Source organism: Homalodisca vitripennis, chromosome 5 (assembly GCF_021130785.1).
Source record: "Homalodisca vitripennis isolate AUS2020 chromosome 5, UT_GWSS_2.1, whole genome shotgun sequence".
NCBI classification, from domain to species: domain Eukaryota; kingdom Metazoa; phylum Arthropoda; class Insecta; order Hemiptera; family Cicadellidae; genus Homalodisca; species Homalodisca vitripennis.
In genome coordinates this window covers 24,405,702-24,427,370 of record NC_060211.1, presented here as the reverse complement: position 1 = coordinate 24,427,370, position 21,669 = coordinate 24,405,702, and the positions used below count along the sequence as shown (strand labels likewise).

The 21,669-nt window shown below is 35.9% G+C and overlaps 1 protein-coding gene across 1 annotated transcript in view; it reads right to left on the bottom strand.

The window, feature by feature from the left end:
• Positions 1-2,738: 2,738 nt before the first annotated feature.
• LOC124361864 (polyadenylate-binding protein 4-like) overlaps positions 2,739-21,669 on the bottom strand; it is a 49,101-nt gene continuing 30,170 nt past the window's right edge. The window contains exons 4-10 of the mRNA XM_046815906.1: positions 19,978-20,139; positions 14,096-14,212; positions 13,143-13,337; positions 10,156-10,525; positions 7,396-7,760; positions 5,147-5,251; positions 2,739-3,005 (exon numbers count right to left, since the gene is read on the bottom strand). Coding sequence (XP_046671862.1) covers positions 2,937-3,005; positions 5,147-5,251; positions 7,396-7,760; positions 10,156-10,525; positions 13,143-13,337; positions 14,096-14,212; positions 19,978-20,139 — 1,383 coding nt within the window. The 3' untranslated portion in view covers positions 2,739-2,936. The remainder of the gene's footprint in view (positions 3,006-5,146; positions 5,252-7,395; positions 7,761-10,155; positions 10,526-13,142; positions 13,338-14,095; positions 14,213-19,977; positions 20,140-21,669) is intronic.

The window sequence follows — 21,669 nt, the reverse complement described above, 5'->3', positions numbered from 1 at the left end:
TATCACTTTTAATTTTAGAATTTAACAAAGGTACACTTCATTTACAATTACTGTACAAGTCATTGGAAGTCTGATTACTTGTTCACCCAGAACTCACAGATAAAATGTGCAATGATTCAACACTTATAAAAATAAAACTGTTTATAATATTTATTATAGCTGTACAAAAATGTTTCAAATCCAAAGGCATGTTCTTTATCCAGCAGTGTTGACTATATATGTTGACAAGTTCATAAAACTGAAATATGCAGGATTTTTATGTAGTCTTTAAACAGAGGACAACATAATCATCTTCACTAAATTGCCAACTAGTGTCAAGTTGTTTTAGACTACAATTTAGCCTACTCTGCAGGGCATGCCCTATAATGTTTATCTAGATAAAGAAAAACGGCAATGAAAACATTGTTCTAAACTTTTTAAATTAGTACAATACTGCATTCCTAGAGATACGCAACCTGTATAGGTGTTTACCCTTGTGTCTGTTCAATGTACAAAAGAAAGGAATATATTTTGGGGCTCTTCAGAATGGGTTCACACTGAACATGAGAGAAGGTGGAGGCTGCATCGGGGTCTGAGAATGAGCAGAATGGTCCTACAGTCGCCTTCTCTTAGGGGGGTGTCTGACCTTCTCTCACTAAGTAGATCAATGTCTTCTCAGGGTTATGGGTCTGATCACGGGACATGGTCAGCTGATTAAGCATCTTCAAAGACTCGGAATCCTTCGGGAGGATCCACTCTGTAGAATGTGTGACGAGCAGGAGGAAACTGCTAAACACCTGCTCTTTGACTGCCCTGCAATAGCAAGGTAACAGTATTCCATACTTGGTAGTTTGGACAAGGGTGGTAAAGTAAACACTTTGCGTTTAAACTTTGGAACAATTTTCCCTATTATTGATGTAAATTTAAAAGAAAAATTACAACTATAATCAAGCAATATATTCAAAGTTCCGTATTGTAACTGAATTTTTATTGCAGTATGCCAAATAAATAAAAATGTTTATGTCTTACAATTTTGTTGCTATTGACACTTACCAATCATTCACACTTGGTTACCAAGAAAACATGCTAAGTAACTGTGAGTATTTTGTCCACAGATTCGTCATGGTAATCGGTATACCCACAATTGCAATACCCACTCAACAGTATATACGGAAGTTAAATAAGAAATTTGAAAACACAGGAAGCGTTTTAAATGCCAAGTGTGGTCGTCCACGATCAATTTGCAATGAATAAAACCTGCACAGTTGCTCAAGCTTTTGTAGCCACTCCCGGTAAATAGACTCGTAAGGCATCTGCTGAACTAGAAATATCAAGAAGCGTGCAAAGAATGTCAAAGCAAAAAAATTTAAGCCATACTGTCCATTTTTACTCCAAACGCTTCACGAGGATGATTCCGATAGGCGATTTGAATTCTGTGACACGATAATTATCCGCTCAGAGGCTGATCCAAATTTCTTGTGATAAATTTTGTGGTGTGATGAGGCATGTTTTAAACTAAATGGACGCGTTAATCGGCATTGCTGCGTGTACTTGTCGGATGTAAATCCTCATAACGCAATCCAAGCAGAACTCAATGTGCCTGGTGTTATGGTATGGGGAGGTATTTCCAGCGCTGCACTGATTGGTCCTTATTTTCTTCAAGAAAATGTTAACTCAGAAAGTTACTCACGGTTGCTGCAAGAAGTAGTAGTTCCTGAGCTCAGAAACAATCCTGTTTTCAATATTTATTCGCTCATCTGGCAACAAGATGGTGCCCAGCATATTTCGGTATCCGTTTGAGATTTTTTAAAATAACGAATGGATTGGTCGCTGTGGTACAATCGATTGGCCCGCACGCTCGCCAGACCTGACCCCATGTGATTTTTCACAGTGGAGTATTATAAAGGAGATGTATGCTTCTAAACCGCAAAATCTTGAAGAACTCAGAAAGGGAATTAGAAATACATTTGAACTTGTAACAACGATAAACCTTTATTGCTAAAAATTTGTGATTCTATTCTCAGTCGTTGCAGGAAGTGTATACAAAATCAAGGTTAACATTTCGAACAACTGCTACAACATCGTATGGTAATAAGGAAATATGTTCATATAATGAATTTGTTTTGTCTAAAAGTGTTTTATTCAATTAACCTTAACGCCTTTAAATTTGTCTTTTGGGGAAACTGACATATGCGCCACCCTGTATATATGTTCTTTGGTAGTTTTAAGCTTCACGATAGCTATAGGTCCTGCACTCTAATAACATTTTTAGCAGAGTTATGCCAGAGCCATCTATCTATCCCTATAGTAAACCCGATGCTGTAGCAGTCAATTGTCCTTCAACCCTTAACACAGCTCAACTCGTCCTAGTGACAACTTTGTATAGCCTTACACTGCTTGAGACAAGCGTAGTAAATGGTTCTCCAGCAACAAAAGGTGCTTTAATTCGTGTTACTTTGATTCTAAAATTTTTGTTTAAGTTCCCAACAATAGTTCAAAGTCTTATATTCTGTGCTGGGCAGCTAAATAAGTTTTCTCCAGTTAAAAGCACCTACAATACAGGTGAAGTTAAAAAGGATGATCAGGATAATTAAAATCAATAAAGCAGCTTTCACTGAAAAATCATGTATTCCAACACTTTGTTCCTGATAAAAACATGGTTTCGTTATTTTTCTCTCATTATCCAAAACGACAAAAACGAAAAACGCAATAAAATAACTAAAGTATGAAGAAGGTAAAAGAAATAAAAACTAAAGAAATATTTTTTTATGCTTTATTATTATATTCAAAGTCCCCTAAAACCAAGTATACTTAAAGAAGGGGGAGTAATGCTTGTAACACAAGAGAAATAAGAAATAAGAAAAGAAATGAAAAAACTCAATCTCAGGATCTCAATATAAAACATACAATAATCAATGAATTGATAGACGTCCTGTTGAAGTGGTTCCTGCTGGTTGTTACTCCTTCTTAACTTGGGCAGCCTGCTTGGCCTGGTGAGCTTGGAGCACAGCCACAGCCTCCTCTACCTGTCAACACAATTCTCTATTACTAACAAGTTATTGAAGGACATGGCCCCTTGAGGAAACATCTTATGAGGGGCAGCCTTAGCCAGACTGATGAATGTAGACTCTGTGGAGAAGAGGAGGAATCAGCAGAGCATATTTGGTTAGATTGTCCTGCCATCTTAGAAACTAAAAAAAAAAGATTCCTGGGACCATAGCTCCTCAGCCTCAAGGACATCTGAGAACAGGAGCCCTCAAATCTGATCGGCTTCTGCCAAAGCGTCGGACTTTGAGGACAAAAATTTAAGTAAGAGAGGCACAAAGGTCCTTTTAGAACCAAGTGCGGGGACAAACCGTCCTTTTCCCTCAAGAAAAAAAAAAACATGTTATTGAACTAGGCAACCCCAGGAATAGTACACCACTAACCTCAAATGCCGATATAACAGAGAGTACAGAGATAACTTAATCGAAATCAATCTAGTTTGCTTCGGAAGATGATGTTTGGAATGGGCTCTAAAGCAATAATAAACGCGAGAGCTTGCCCATTTTGACTGGTAGAGGCTAGAAAGGTGGAATGCCTGAGATATTGCCTCACTATGTGGCTTTAGAGGCAATTCAAGTCCCTCACCTACAGGTGAATAAACTCATCTTGAACATCTATCACTCCAGAAGCAGCAATAAGACGTTTTAGATTTAAATAAGTAGAGGTTTCCTCAGCTATTTGTCGTAGAGGAAAAAAACACTAAAAGCTATAAAATTAGTCTGGTATTTGTACCACTACATTTTAATGTAAACATGAATTACATTTCCTTCCCATAACCTTTGACATAAAATCTCTTTGAGATCTATAAATGGTCATGATGGTATGAACAAAAGACAGCAGAAAGAACACAACAGGCTATTTTGTCAATAAAATAACGACTATATCCCTTTGCGATTGATGTCTTTTTAAATCCCAGAAGTGTCACACATCTTGTGTGTATTTTTTGTGAGTAAATCATGTATACGCTACATTTGGAGCATTGGTTGTAGTTAAAATAAGCTTTAGAAAAATACATCGTTGGATACATTAAAAACACTGTGCCACTTCCAGGGTTAAGCAAAATGTGGAGGTGATTGGCGAGAAGTACTAATTGTATAGTCCAAATTTTTATCTGCTTTATAATTTTACTGCTACAAACATTTTTAACTACTACGCAAATAACACGGAGGATATTAAAAAATAATTCCGATCTGAGGAGGCAAACAACAAATATGGCCGCCAAGCTGCCAATAAAAGTAGCACGGCCATCTGTACAGGCCATACGAGTTGCAAGGACAAACTATGGCAAAACTAACGTGAGCTGTCTGCAACCTTGGTGTGGCCAGTGCTGCTGGCCTTTCGAGCGCAAAGGGTTAAAAATGAAGTCCTGTCATCAAAATCTGATGCTGTAGTAAGAGAAATTAACATAGTAAGCAACAAAGTAAATCTATATCAAAGTTGTAAAGAACAAAGATTTGGACAATTTTCAAGTTGGCATATTTATTGGAAATGTCAATGGTGTCACTAATTCTTACCTTTTTTCTTGTTCATAGGCTATTATTTTTGGAAGTATCCACAATTAAACGAGACGCTTGTTCACACCATGAAGTCTATTGCAAGATTCAATTCACAATGAACAGACCTCTTGTCAATTGATAACAATAATATCCTTCACAGTCAGAGGCAATAGCAATCATGCTTACTTGACGACAGCATGCTTCCAAGTTAACATACAATGTTCGTCTCACTTGTACACATTCTTTATAACCTTAAGTATCTAAGATTGTTTTACGAAGATGCAACATTTTTGTATTGCAACACTATACTACACACAATATTACAAAAACCAATAATGAACACAGTGTAGGAAACAAACTGAAGCTTTCACCAGCAATAATTTTCATATTACCTGTACTTCATAATTTTTCAACAAGACGGAGTAATTTTTTGTTATTTAAAAAAAAAAATACCTTTTATTTATTGGGGAACCACATTAATACAATAACAACAATATATAAAAATATATATTGATATATTTAACAACCTATTAAAAGCAAGTTGTGTTGTAAAATTAATGATCATGTAATAACTTACTTTTAATAAAAGGATTAGAATACTAAACACTTTAGCAAAAACAATTTACCTTAGCCTTGAGCGATTCATTGTGCTCCAACATGTGGAGAAGCTCCGAGTTGTCGATCTCTAGCAACATTCCAGTAATCTTGCCAGCGAGGTCTGGATACATCCGCTGTAAAACACATTTGTATCAACCCATTTCATCAAGATATTTAATTAAAAACTATTCACTGCCTAAATTAGACGTATATATATTTATAAAATGCAATAATTACTCTACATCTACAATGTTTAGAAAAAATATTTATTTTACTCTCCAAATGTTAATACAAGAAATAAAGCTATTACTATTGGTAAAACTGGAATAAACTATATGACAAAAAACAATCATATTAATGATTCCCTATAAACCACAACCCTTTAAAGTCGACGACAATAACTAAAAATTACATTTTAACAGTACTTATAAGTTTCTTATAATAATTCTTTGTTAATGCTGTTATATTTATTGTATAAGCCTGTGTATTAATACTTCTATAGACAATCAACAAGTAATATTTATATATAAAAATGTTGTCTTTTTTAATATTTTAAATTACTGAATATGTAAATATAATTTATCATTAATTATTTTAACCAGTTTTTTTAGTGTACACCTAGCCGTTATTACTCGCGGCTTCATATACAATTTTCAAAATCAAAGGCCAGCTTTCTCAGTGAAAGCATTTATATTGTAATATGATGGAGCCATACATTTTTTTTTTAACATAAGTAGACATATCAGGTACGTATTATTTCAGTATCTATGGTTGAGAGATCACAATGTAAATACAATTTTGTTTGGTTCTATTAACGGTTTTCTGTATGAATAAAATATATACATATAGTCTCAAAAACCTAATTTGTTCAAAAAGTGTTAACTTCTGTCTGTTTGGATTAATATTCTATCTAAGTTATTTCAAGGCCATAGTTGAGTTTGATAATGTGCCCCCATTAAAAATATATACTAAAAAAACTTGTTTGATTAAAATGCATCTACTTTCGGTTCTTGTAATTTACTTTCTGTCTAACATTTTTGAAGTGCTGTAGTGGTAGTTCGCTTTTTTGTTCCTGTACAAAAATATATTAACTTATGCATGACTGAAAAATTACTGTGGCCCAAAAGAGTCAGATACGACAGATTAAATTCCCTTCCGTTCCAATTTATTTATTGTTGCACTGACCAGGAAAATTAACACGTATGTGAGTTTTGGAATTCAACCTTGATTTAAAAGCATTTATTTGAGGTCTGTGATGGTTCTGGTGATATAAGTAATATTTATTTTTCACCCTTGTTAAGAAAATATGTACATACATAAGCTTAAAAAGACCATTTTAATCAAAATGCATCTACTTCTGTCACTTTTTATTCTGCATCTGATAAAAGGGGGAAAGTGCGCCATCCCTTTTGCCCTTTCTTGAACTACAGTAAAATTGTTAAGGGAGACAACCAGTTTCCATTACGTATGTTCATAATATTCCCAGCTTGGATCATCAATGTGGGTTTTAGAACTATGTTTATCAAATAGTTTATCTGTCACTAGTGCAATCTAAAATAAAAATTAGATAGTAACTTTGTCTATAACACTACTGATCAAGCACTATACAATTACTCAATATTTTCTAAAATTTAAATGTAAACAATAATGTTTACGACACTTTGGTGATTTCAGCTGAAAGTGTCAACAGCTGTTTAGAGCCAGTTAACTTTGGATTACGTGTCATAAATATTATGTTTATTTTTCCAGAATTATTCAATATTCTGAGAAATTTTTCCAACGCCTCTCGCCTTTTAAACCATCCTTGGACTTTCTTATATTTAATACTGAATTATCTGTGTTACTGTGTCTATGCTGTTTTAAATAAACAATTGAAAAAAGCAGCAGATAACATCCATGATTCTCATTACTACCAAGAACCACCTAATGTTTGGTGTTGCCAAAATGGAAATAGACAATTTCCACTGAGGGAAGGCTAGTATCAATAGAATCTGCAACCTAACTTTAACACTAAAACATGAGAATTTGGTGCAATACCACCAAATACCAAGATAGACAGTTTTACAGTTGGACGTAATACAGTTAGATGTAATAGCTCAGGCAAATCCATTTCCCACAAATCTGAATAACGTTAATACTACCATTAAATATTTATTAAAACTTATATTTTTACGTTCAATGAAAGTTTTTATTTTAAAATACACACTTGCACATTTAAGAAAATACAAAAATGTTTTCTTTTTTCTCCTGTTTAATGTTCTCGTAAGTAAATAAGTACCTGGATAAGTGGGAACAAGCGTTCTCCCAACATCTGTTTCTGGTCCTGGGGCATTGCCGCAGCCAACATGGTGGCAGTCAGAGGCTCCTGGCCTTGGATGTGCACGGCCTGTTGGACCTGAGCCTGCTGAGCCACTGGCATGGGTTGTGGGGGATTGCGCATGTTGGCCGTGTATTTGTAGTTGGCAGGTCTTCCCTGGGCGGACACGGACACGGGCTGGCTGCTGCCGATAGGGCCTCCACGCCCCTGGATGCTGGGTTGCTGTCCGGTGATGGGCCGAGCAGCGATGGCGTTGCGCATCGATGGCTGAGCAGCAGTTGGTGCCCTTGGCGCGGTGCGGTAAGGTGTCTGCATTGTCGGGAATCCTGTAATTTCATACAAATAAAATTAATTCACAAAGGTACAAGACGTTTATCCATTATGATAAATAACAAATACCCGGTACAGTTATATAGGGTCTCTGGAAAAAAATGCTGGGATTTTGAATGGCCGTTACTATTCGAGATAACTGAAAAATTTAAACGTTAAATTAAAATAAAAATAACTAAGTTCTGTTTTCTGTGTAGCATGTCAGTGTTGATTTTGGCATGTGCAGAACAGCTGCGTGGTGGCCGACCACTATTGTGACCGACACGCCTGGTGCCAGTCATGAATACACAATGGCCAACCAACAATTAAATCTGCAGAGACCTGTCTTTCATTATATCAGCTAATCGGAAGTACAAGAATTATCGATCGATAAAACAAATATGGTTATTGGACATTCTCCAAGGGTTTAAGAATGACAGAAATAGGTTTGATGGTAACATTGTCTACATCATATTTTGGCTGAAAAGCTACTCAAATGTAACAGTAATTATTATCAAATAAAATCTTGACAAGACACTAAAAATGCACACAAAAAAAACAGTTACAATAATACTAAATATAAACAGACAAGATTCAATAAAACACCTGTTTAGTGAGCTAAAAACCCAGTCAATTTATAATGTTTATGTTACGGAAAACATTAAATATTTTAAAAGTAATTCTAAAAAATTGATAATAGTAGCGCATGACTACAATACACGTAATAAAATCAGCACTGACAAACATAACTTGACATTCTAAGAAATGGAAACAGAATACATGGGGAAAAATATTTTAACTGTTTACCAAAAGAAATCAAAAACTTACAGTATCAAAATGTTTGATAGTGAAGTTAAGACATATTTCACAAATAAATCTGTATACTTAATTGGAGAATTATTCCCAAACAATTAGTAGATAACTGTTTTTTAGATTTTTATAGATATTGACGTTATTCACATACAGTTAAAGTTTACATTTAATGTATGTTAATTAATGTTTTGGAATAAAGAAAATTCTCCCTCCCTCTCAAAATAACACATAATCAATCAGTAATTTGCTTATCAGCCGTAGCTGTTCTCAGTGAATAGACTTAATTGGATTCGAGATTCAGCTTAGACACATTGTCTTAATATAGCTAGCTTTAATTACTAACTTTAATACAATAGTCTTAATATTATAAAATCATGACTTTCCAAATGTAATTATAAGTATTTCCGTTGGTATTGAAATTGAGTAAAAAAGCCATGGTATCAAGTATCACAATCGATCCATGCATAGTAAAAAAGAAAATTCAGTCATAATCCACGCTTTTCCAGATTTTCAGCATCGCTGGAAGCCCTGGTTACAGTCCCGCAAAAGTATCGTGGCTCTGAATATATCACACTGCTCACTGAATCCATAAAAACATTATATGCTATGGAATTTACTGAAACGCAGTTTATTCACTATCCATAGAATAAACAGACACCAGTACCGAATAGTAACTTCCACAGTTTCCCCCCAAAATACGAGTATAATTAACGTTATCAATTACTGGCTGTTACATATTTTGTGTTTGTCCTAAGATAATACAAGAATACAATCACGAAAACACAACTAAATCATACGTAAATACACAAAAGGCTGTGGTTCAAGACACAGTGTGTTTGTTAGATTGCAGTTATGGATTATGAAACAAAATGACGTAAGGATCCTCACGTAATGTTTGGTCAGACGATTTGATTTAAACAGCTCAAATTGTCCAACCGAATGACACATCTGTGGGGATATCATTCCGATGATAGGATAAATGGTGAGATTTCCACCAGTCGTCCAACCAATGCCACTCTGACGATGAAAGTTGACATGTATGGGAGAATTATGCCATCAATTGTCTGCAGACTGGGGACTATATTAGTTCAAAGAGGTTTTGATGAGATTGTGATACAAAACATATCCTCACTTTCTTGGGTTTTAACCTATAAAATCTGATGACCGGATCAGACTGTGATGAGGATCAATCGTTCACAGACCAAACTGAGACAACCGGATTTTATCATTGCATGAAAGGGATAGAAATAACCAAGATTAACTCCACTGCAAATTATTGGAGCTAACCTTGGATTAGTCAGTGTCAGGTAGGGCTCGTCAACACATTGTTGATCTTACACAGTGTCCACGGATTCTGAAATCACCCACACATTGATGGTCTTCATTCACAGTTTCATAGATCACGTTGTGTAAAATACAATGTTTGCGATTACTCAACTCCCGATTTAAGGAGCTGTCTAATCATTTCTTGATTTCATAACATTCTGAGAGACAAAGACAGATTTCTACCATGTTTTTAGAATGTAAATATCACTTTATTGAATTTTCAACTCTTGTCCTATCAACTAGTGGTTATTTTAATTTTCCTACGATACTGACCTGTGCCAGGGGCTTGGGCGTTGGGCCGCATGGCGGGTTGGCCGGGCCAACGGGGTTGGGGACGCATCTGAGCCATCTGTGCTGGGCCAAAGAGCCGCTGAGGTGTTGGAATAGTCGGGATAAAGTAGCCTGATCCTGCTCCTGGCTGGAATAGTTGTCCCATCTGCTGCATGCGCATGTTTGCTACGCGCTGCATGTACTGGCTGGCCAGGTGAGCCTTGCGGTCCTCCTTGCGTTGTGCCAAGGCCACATACAACGGTTTTGACCCCACAATTCGGCCATTCATCTCAGTCACTGCTTTTGTGGCCTCTTCTGGTGATGAGAAGCAAACAAAACCAAAGCCCTTGCTGCGACCATCCTCTAGCATAACCTATAATCATAAATATTCTTTCTATTACATGTTTCCTAGTTAAAGTGTACTCATTAGAATTACAACTTAATTCCAAAGATTTCAGGTTAAAACTTCCACCTGCATACATTATCTGCAGCCAAACATTCAGATGTTCTCAAAGTACCAAAAATACTTGATACAAGGCTCTTGATTCTCTGACTGGTATATTTCAAACCTAATATTATACAAAAAGTATTAAAAATAGTACCTTTTATTGACCAACCCTTTGACTGGTGGTTTTTTATTTTATTTTATTAGGTGATTTGGGTTTTATTGTAGTAGATGTGTTATGAAAAACACTCAATGAAAACATTTTTGAAGTTCTGTTTTGAAATGTATACAGAAATTAATCTAATTATGCCCAATAACTATTATATTTACAAAATATGAGAATAAGTTAAAAATTCACTATTTTCTCATAAACATACTATGGTACAGATTAGTAACAATACACAAGTCTCCTCAGAAATCTTTGATGGTATGAAATGCGCGTAAACAGTCTGACACACAAAGCGGAACGTTGCAATCGCAGTACATCCATGTCGTGTCCCAACACCACTGCTCACCGACACTGGTCTATCTACACACATAGCATGCTCTCCTCGGCTCATGCCTCTTATCTGTAGCAGAGATGGTGGCGGGAAAATGCCGAGCAATGATTCTCAGCGGAGCATATTAGCAAAAATTCTGTAATCTTTCTCATGTCATTTTATGTAATCAGTAAATTACACAAATGCCCACGTTTATATACTCACAATAAACAAACAAAACGTTTACAATCAAGGTAACCGGTAATATAAAAGTAAGGTTGTAACCTGCACTCACTACACAAACAGAAATATTCAATTCAATTCAATTAGTTTATTGCCGTTAAATAACATATGTTGCAATAGGCTTGTCACATAAGTAAATTAAATAGTAGCACAATGATATAAATAAAATAGTAGATATTTGACCTCAGTGTAAATTTGATATAAGATAATTAGTTGTTAATCAATGTGTTTTGATCTAAATATAACAATTAACAATATATAACAATGAACAAATATAACAATTAACAAAACATAACAATTAACAAACAAAACAATTAACAAACATAACAATTAACAAAATTAACAATCAATAAATATAACAAATAATAAAAATTACAAAATAAGAGAATAAATTATGATATATAAATATTACACCTAAAATATTATGCCATCTAAGAAACATTGTAGAATTCGTCTAAACTATAAAAAGCTTTTTTTTAAAAACCATTTCTTAAGAACTAATTTAAAATTATTTACAGACAAAGACTTTACATTTAGAGGCAATTTGTTAAAAAGCTTAATGCCAATATGTATGTAATTATTTTTCGTCTTACTTAGACGTACAAATTTTTCATCAATAAGGTTTTTATTTCTGGTGTTATATACACGTTTACTGCTTCTTAAATTAAATTCTGCATAATGGTCTTTAACATACATAATTGATTGAAACATGAACACACAGGGTAACGTTAGAATACTCAGATCAATAAAATGCGGTCTACACGATTCAGTGTCCCCAATTCCCACTATACATCTAATTGCCTTCTTTTGCCATATAAAAACCTGTTGAGCCCCAGAGGAGTTTCCCCAAAGAGTTGTACCGTATAATAGGTGACAGTGAAAAAAAGAGTAATAAGCATTTAAAATAAGTTCCCTACCGGTACATGATTTTAGTTTCCTTAATAAGTAAAGAACTTTAGCAAATTTTTTACACAATTGATTTGTATGTTCATTCCAACTAAGCTTGCAGTCTAGATTTATTCCTAGGAGTTTAACAGATCTATTTTCATTGTTTTTAAGCCCAAAAACAATTCTTTCAGTCTTATTCTTATTAAGTAATAATTTATTATTTTCAAGCCATATGCAAGACTTTTTAATGTGGTTTCACTGTCTTCGAGGAATATATTAAGATCTTTTCCTGCATTTAACAATGTTGTGTCATCAGCATATAAAACACAATTACTGGATAAGAAACTTGGGAGGTCATTAGTAAAAATAATAAAAAGAAATGGCCCAAATACTGAGCCCTGGGGAACCCCGTTTAATACTTTTTGCAGGCTTGATTGTTGTTCACCAGTTTTAACCATTTGATATCTATCCATCAACAATAAGATTTTGTGGTGGGGCACCTTGTACGTTTGAAAATGTTTACAGTTCTGAGATTCAATCTTCACTATTTATCTATATTTGTTTAGGTGCAATATACAGATCCTGTGGTCTTCAAAGAAGGTTAAGTACATTATGAAGACTTATAGTTTTTGTACTGAAAAGAGGTAATAACAAGTTATCTTGTAATGCACAGTTTTCCATTTTAAATATATTCTTTAACGAGTTTTGGCTGTAAGTAGTAAAGAAATTGTGATCATCTTTTCTATAACTTATATGCTGTAGGAGAGTGTAAAATCTAATTTATACATTTAGACTAAAATTAATAACCAAAAGAAACAGTTTAGATAGAATAGTTATAAATTTAAAGACAAACTCCATTAATAGGGTATAAGCCTATTGAACATTTTGAAGAGACAAAACTCAGTATCAAATAATAGCCTAATTAAAAAATGTACCTTAGCACTGGTAATGGTTCCAAATGGTGTAAATTCTTTTCGGAGGCGGTCATCATCAATTGTATCATCAAGATTCTTCACATAGAGATTGACTCCCTGATAGCGAGTCATACGCTCCAGCTTGATTTGTTCAAATTTGCGTTTGAGTTCTTGTTGACGCTCTGCTTTCTTTTGAGCACGACCAACATATAACACCTGAAACAACACATTTTGGAGAGTTATATATTTGATCTTCAGATACTTTTATGATAAAAATAACCAAGCCACTTAACCGTTTAATGTGGTTTCACGTGACAGTAAGTCAGTAAATTCGCTGTGCTGTATTGATTTTGTCAATGTCAGTTGAAACTGTTACTTACTACAAAGAGGACAAATCATTTATCTTTTTGTTATTACAGCAAATTTTATTTTCTGTTAGCTGTTCTTAGCTGTTTTCTTTAACCAAACAGATTACCTTTAATCAGCTCAGTGACTGAAAATAATAGACCATCACATCAGCTGTCTTCACATTATGTAGATCAAGTTTTATTAGCATTAATTCATTACATAAAGTATTACATCATTTACAGTTTTTTACAAAGCATGCATTATTTACTAGTATGTAAATAGTGATAAACAGTGTTCAATAAGTGTTTAGATAGATAATTGCTGTAAATACAGGTTTTTTTGCGCTTGGTAATCAAGTTTAACTTTATGTTAAAGATGCATTTGAACTCTACCATGCACAAAAGACCTAAGAGTAGAAAGTAGTGCGGTTCGAAGGAACTCTCACATTGAAAGAATTCTAATTAATTACAATCACAGTACAGTTATCAACAATTACTATACAAAGACATTTAAGAAAAAAAAAAAAAAAAAAAAAAAAAAAAACTAACTGATTGAAAATCTTTAATTAGAGAATTTGGAGAACACGTGTTGTAAAATACTACACTGAGTAAAATCACAAACTTTACCTTTCCTTCAGAAACCTCCTTGCCATCAAGATCATTCACGGCGCGCTCGGCCGCTTCAGGATCTTCGAAAGCTACAAATCCAAATCCAAGTGACTTCCCGTCATCCTTGAACATAACCTGCACAATATTTATTAGTATTAGACATATTCAAAGGATGAACTCAAATTAAATCTATTAAAACATGCCATGTATGTATGAATTACAGTTTTAATTACATGTTTATCCTGAAAACAATGTCCTTGCTTGGGGTCGTGTTTATCAATTATGCATTTTAACCCTTTAAGCGTCATGAAAAATTGGACCTGATCTTTGATTTACGTTACAATTTTTTTTTATTTCCAATGTGTAAAAGTCAAATTTTTTTTTGTTTTTTTATGTCAAAAATAGAGATTTTTAACGGTAAATAAAATTTGTTTAGCCCTTTTTGGCTCTGCTAGGCTAATTTTTAACTTTTGAGAATATCGTAGAATAGCAGTATATTTGTCACTAATTTTTTATCATTTATTCAAGATGTACTGGAATGAAACACAGTATTACAGATAAACATATACTAGCCTTTATTACAAACTAATACAATTAGAAAAAATACAAATTAGACAAAGAGTGTTTATTTTTACTAAAAGTTTTGTTTAGTATGATAATGTTCAAAACACTCATCTGGGTGGAGAGCAGGTTCATTAGGACATGTCTTGCAGACGTAGGTTGTTTCTCGACGTAGACCCTTCTTCTTACAAACAACACACCTGTTCCATTTCTTGTCCCTTTGTTTGAGAAAATGCCTTCCGGTTAGCCGTTCCTCTTCCGGTCTTTTTGCAGGCAGGGCGCCCGGACCGCCTTTTGTTTGGTCTGTGAGCCATTCGCTCGGATACAAGGTCACGCACAAGGCTGCGTCTAAACTCCACATGTGACATCGGCTTCAAGTCTTCTTTTTTTTGAACTTCTGTGTACATTATGTACGAATTCACAACTGATACCTCCAATAGCCAGAAAAATACTTTTCTGTACCATTTCCTAGTACGGCCTCATGAATTGGTACGAGGAAATAAAATGGTCACTTCGATCGACCCTCCCCATATGTTTTATGTAGTCTAACACTACATCTGGTTTCTTTGTCGGGGGTTTGTTAGGCCACTTGCTTGGCACTTCAGTCATTTCATTTACGCTTCCTTTTCCTTTAGTGCTCAACATGTTCACTACTCTTTTGTCTCGCCAAGATAAGATAAGTAAATTGTCTTTCCTTTCCGATAAAATTTGTCCTTTTTCTAGGTGCTTTCCTTTTTCTTTCGTGTTGTTTGGCAGTCTCTAGACGATTTGTCATAACCGTTCAGTTGTGTAGCACTTCATAGCTAACAGCTCACTTGCTAACTCAGGACTGGTGTAATAACGATCTGTATATACGTGAAGGCCTGTAATTGGTTGTGCTGGATCCTTCATAATAACAGATTGAGTTAGGAGTTTTACTATTTGTGTGGTTTTGAGCAGTGGACTGTTGGCAATCAAGTCTTCTTTTCCAAAGTATGGAATGAAATCATATATTGTACCATTATTTGAATCCGACAAAACAAAACAAATTTGATTCCAAACTTAACAGGTTTTTGGGGATTATAGACCCTGAAACTGATTTTACCTTTGAAGGATATTGTAGATTCATCCACGGCGACGAAATCCCCAGGCGTGTAAAACAACTTGCAGACATCTTTCATATGACGTACTATTGGTTGTATAAGGTAACTTTTGGGTCTATTTCGCTCTTGACTGTGGTTGAAGTGAAGCATCCAAAAATATATTCAAAAACTCACGTTGCGAAAAGACATCACGAAGAACGGAATCATTGCCTCCCAGGCTTTTGGAGAAATAGGATTCAATGTTTGGAAGGGAAATATTGCCCATGTTCAAGATTGTACCTTAAAAATGCTTTTAGTTCAGTGTCGGTAATTGGGGTCCAATGTTTCCATCGAGATAAAGGTGTCAAAGGTCCATTTATTCGCTTGGTAGCAAAAAATGGTTTGTTTCGTCGCAATGTACTGCCTGATCTCTTCGTTTAAAAAACAAAGAAAAATAATCAATTGGAGATGTATCAGAGTTGAAAGATTCGGGTAAATTTTATACCTTTATTCATGTTGAAAATCGGTATAGATGTCTTTGGACCTGGATCGTTGTGAGTGACATCCTTGTAGCCATCATCTTCTGGTTTCTTCTTCCCTTTTTTCTTATATTGACGTGTGCGTTTAGGTGCAGGCCCAGGTCTTGGTTGTATTAGGTTGGGTATGTCTACGCCGTTTACATGGTGTGGATGTGGTAGGTGCAGGTCTAGCTAGTACATGTCTAGGCGGCGTGAGCGGTACAGGTGTGGGTGGAATGTGTGTCGACAGTGCGGGGTCCCGAGTGTGTGAGTGTAGACGGTGAAGGCGGCGGGGGGGTGGTTGGAGTGAGTGTGAGCATTGCAGATGTGGTTGGCTCAGGCGCCAACTCTTGCTCGGGCAGCTGAATAGGACTAAGAGCCAGATTCTCCGCCTCCTCCATACCACTTGATAGATGTTCATCATTATCACTTTGTTCACTATCAGTTATATTATGAAGCAAAATGTCTTCATTGTCACTTTCCATCCGGTCTCCGTATTCACTTACCAATGTCTTGTCCATAAACACTGGTAACAAAAATCTTCAAACTCCGAATCGTCTGGATTCACCATTGTACACGAGTAATGGTAAAAAACACTAAATAAACACTGGACACTACTGTATATAATACTAATAATTTACTTTAAAAAGATTAGGACACAACAGAAAATTAGCGATAACCGAAATACATGTGCGAGTACCGGACGCTTCTCGCTAACTAACTGACTAGATGCCTTGACGGGAGCTCCCGTCAATTGACTTTGTGGATGCCGCGGGGGCCACGCCCACCTAGACAGTGTTTGGCCAATTAGAAGCCACTGCCACTCCCATTGTAATATAATTCGAGGCGGGGCAAACCGTCTGTATGTCGCATGAATACTAGAAACATCTAGCAGCAAAATATTCAACTAACATAGCAGTAAGAAAATAAAGAATGCAAAAACGCGGATCCACGGCAATAACGTTTCGAGCTTGTAGTGGCCCTCCGCGGATCCGCGTCAATAACGCTGGAAAGGTTAAAATCTACCAAGCAGTTCGGTTAATGAAAATAGTTCTGTCACTGGTTTTCTTTGGGTAAAAATACACATTAAACAATACTATAAAAAATAGGTTTAATGGGGCATTCTTGGTCACAGACTGTTTCAAAAACAAAGAAAAAGAAATTATTATGAAGAAAATAGGAAACATGCCAACATAAATAAGGGGAACACTTACATCATTTCTAAAGACTTAAATTACTAAACACTACAGAAAATGAGGGATTTTATCAGTTAACACATTTACTGCGGGTGACGGGTATGCTCATCATGCGAAAATGGCGCGCCTGGCGGTGGACGGGTTAGCTCGGCATACGGCAGCTGCTTTCATATTGCCTCAGTGTGAGCTGAGCAGTTGCCTGGGAAGGCTGTAACACTCATTGCGAGGTGTGCCTGTTTCGGTGAGTCAGTTGGTGCGATTCGTCGCTGGTTCGCCATTTTCGTTTCTTGTGTATGCTTTGCGATATTGTGTGAGTGGATTATAGTGTCTTTTGACTGTGTAAGTGTATGTACTCACAATGGAGGAAGACGATATGTTATTGACGATAATTTTTCATCTGATGAAAACAATGAGTCGAGTTCAAACAGTTCTAGGGACGGTGAAGGCGGCGTCCCCCACGGCCAGCAACATGGCTGGTTTACGTGACCTGCCGTTCACTGGTCAACCTGGCTTGCTCGTTCCCATTCCAGGTGACAATAAACCAATTGACTGGTTCAATCTCCTTCTTGACCAAACCAACCTGTATGCCCTGGAACTATTTTGTGGCCCCACCACTACTCCCCCGTCTCACATAACCAAATGGAAGGACTTAGTGATGGCCAAACTAAGAACATTCTTAGGCCTTCTATGTTGACTGGTAATGTCAGACTGAATCGATTGAACGACTATTGGAAAACTATTTGGAAATCAGTTGTTGAACTTTCTTATGTTCAAGGAGTACATGTCTCAAGATCGATTTCTTGGCATTTTGAGATGTCTGCATTATTTCAACAGTAAGATGCGACAGATCTATTATCCCGACCTTTAACTGACAATCAACGAAGAGATGGTACTGTAGCGTGGCAGACTGGTCTTTCGCCAGTACGTAAAGAGCAAGCGCCACAAATATGGAATCAAAATTTATTCCCTGAATGAACCCGAGGGACTCATGCTGCGCTTCCATGTCTACATGGGGAGCCATGACTCTTGTAGTAGCAAAGGTCATACCGTCAAAGTCGTCATGAAGCTGATGAGTGACTTCCTGGGGAAAGGCCATTCCCTGTTCATGGATAATTTTTATAATAGTTTTGTCTTATCATCCAAACTTCTACATCACTCACTCAACCTACACTACCGGCACCCTACGCATCGACAGACTCCATACACCTCCAGCAGTGAAGGCAAAGGCATTGGGCAAAGGTGAAACGATAACGAACTAGTATGTCCAAAGCGTCATGATTGGAAAATGGAGGGATAAGCGGACGATGACCTACATCTCCACACAATATGACAACAAGATGATCCAAACCACCAACAGGAGAAACCAAAAATGAACGCTGCCAAAACCAATCATGTACTACAACTCTCACATGAAGGGGACTGACCGCTTGGACCAAATGGTATCTTATTACCCCTGTGAGCGCAAGACCCTGCGATGGCACAAGAAAATGTTTGTGCACTTTCTTCAGGTTGCTGTATGAAATTCTTTTTACCTGTACAACATGTACAACTCAGAGAGACTGTCCCTGTATGACTTCAGAGTTCGTGTTCTTGAAGACCTGCTCCCTCCAAAGGAAGCCCCACTGCTCATCACACCGACACGTAACAGCATGCATCGTCTCTCCAAACTAACGAAGCCAAAGGAAACGTCAAGTCAGTTACCCGGAGGTGCCGCGTTTGCTACCAAGAAGGCAAGCGTAAGGAAATAGTGTACTATTGTGCAGTGTACCCTGACGGACCAGGTCTGTGTGAACTCAGTTGCTTTGATAAGTATCACGAGGACAAATAAGTAGTTTTTAGTCTTTGGCAGTGGGTGGGGATGTATATAGTTTTTTTCTAATTTTTACTCGGGGAGGGGGAGTGTTAACTGTTTTTGATGTTTATACTTTTCAAACTAATATGTAATATATCCGTGTAATTGATGTACTATCTACGTGTCATTTATGTACAATATACGTGTAATTCGCGAGTGTTTGTGCCGAAACTTAGTGCGCTGCGAGCACATACAACACGGTGACCGGCACCCGGTGCGGATGACGAGCAGACTCGGCCAACGTTCCGGCCAACAAAGCTTCCGGGATACCTTGGACAACCGTTTCGGCTATCCGTTTGGGTAAGTAAAAAAACAAACAAAAATTACCGCATTTTCTGTCGCCAGTAATTTTGTCATCACCAGTGAACGTGTTAAAAACTTTTTGAGAAATGGAAAGCTTTCATAATTACTCATAATATTAAGTTAGATCTCACATAGAAAACATAAAAACCATGCAGAGAAAATGTAATAATTGAAATTATACATGTAAAGTGGCCATGCAATATCTTTAGTAACTAATCAGTTATAATTCTTGAGAATGCAAAACTTCAAGAGAACATGAAAACTGACAAAATAATAACATAACTATACAGGAAAACTTGTTATTATATGGTAATTTACTACACATTTGTCTTGTTCTAAATTTTATTGTGTTTATTAAGTTTTCCAGAGTAATGTTACTAACTTACAAAAAAGTATACAATGTACTGACCTTGTGAGAAGTGATGTGTCCGTATTTCTCAAACATCTCTCTTAAGGTTTCATCGGTCATTTCTTCCCCGAAGTTCTTGATATAGACATTGGTGAAAAGTTTTGCCTTTTCGCCCAACTCCTTCTCGCGCTCCTTGCGGGGAATAAACTTACCAACGAAAACCTATAACAAACGGAAGAAAATATCATTTAATTAAATTGTATTAATATTGATATCCATCCATCAAAGAGAATATTGTAAATAGGCAAGAAATTTGACACTTCATACATATTAATTTTATAATTGGCTGGGCTTTTTATTTACAATGTTTCATGTACTGCACCTACTGTACCCATGGCCATTCACCAGTAAAAACTGTTATGGACTATTAAAATAAGCATGCTAAATATGAAGTTTGAAATTTATCACTTAAAAAAGGGTTTTATTTTGTTTTTTATTTTGAAACATTTTTTTATGCAGCTAAAGTTTATTAACAAAGTTTCTTTAAATTTTATATAACCAACATGGCTGACTGACTACAGTCAAGGTGAAGTGGCTCCCAGTTAAAAGTGTACTTAAAGTGTGTATTTCAACAACAAATATTTACTCCACGTGTGCAGATATTTACCTGGAACTACTGTAAGTCCATTTTCACCATAAAACTTGAAGAAAATTAATCTACTCAAGAATCCAAGATAACTATAAGAAACTAACTGTAACACAAGAACTAAACTGCAATCTAATCTCAAGCATTTTTTTTTTTCAATAAAAGAACTTTATCACCAATGAAACCATAATAACAAGCTTTATAAACACTACAAGTCAAAAATTGTATTTTACACAGTCTAGAATACTTTACTTAAAACCACTGAATAAACTCAAGCCATTATGGTGACAAACTGGAAACAGTGCTGACTGTGCTGACAGCGTCACATTCCACACCTGACCTACTGACAGCAGCTTATACAGCTGACAACAATCAACAGACCTGCTTCCCACCTGACCTTGATTTCTCTTACAACCTGACGCATGAAAAAACATTAACCACGAGGAATCTGTCAAACCTCGTTATAAAAAACAGTTTTCCATTTTGACATTTAAAAAAACATTAACCACGAGGAATCTGTCAAACCTCGTTATAAAAAAACAGTTTTCCATTTTTTGACATTTAAAAACATTAACCACGAGGAGTCTGTCAAACCTCGTTATAAAAAACAGTTTTTCCATTTTTGACATTTAAAAACATTAACCACGAGGAATCTGTCAAACCTCGTTATAAAAAACAGTTTTCCATTTTGACATTAATCTAATTTTTCTTTAATCCTACAGTTTTTGTGAAAGTTAATAGCATAATTATTATTATTACTTGACAGACATGTTTAGTAGTTTATTGATAGGGTTTAACTTGGTATCATGGTGATGAATTGAGTAGTTGCTAATGATTTCAAGTTTAAAAATTAACAATAGGAAGCAGACAACCTGGCCTAAAAAACTGTATTTTCAATCTATATAAATTAAGGCTAAAAAAGGCTTAATAAACTGTATTTAAAACTCTACAAATTGAAATAGGAAATCAAACAATACTGGCATAAAAACTGTATTTGAACTGGAATCAAGCAGTGCCTTGAAGTTGTGGACGCAACAACAGCACATGTGCTCACTGCTAGTAGCACACCAATTACTGAAGGACCTTAATACCTTTATTTATTGGAA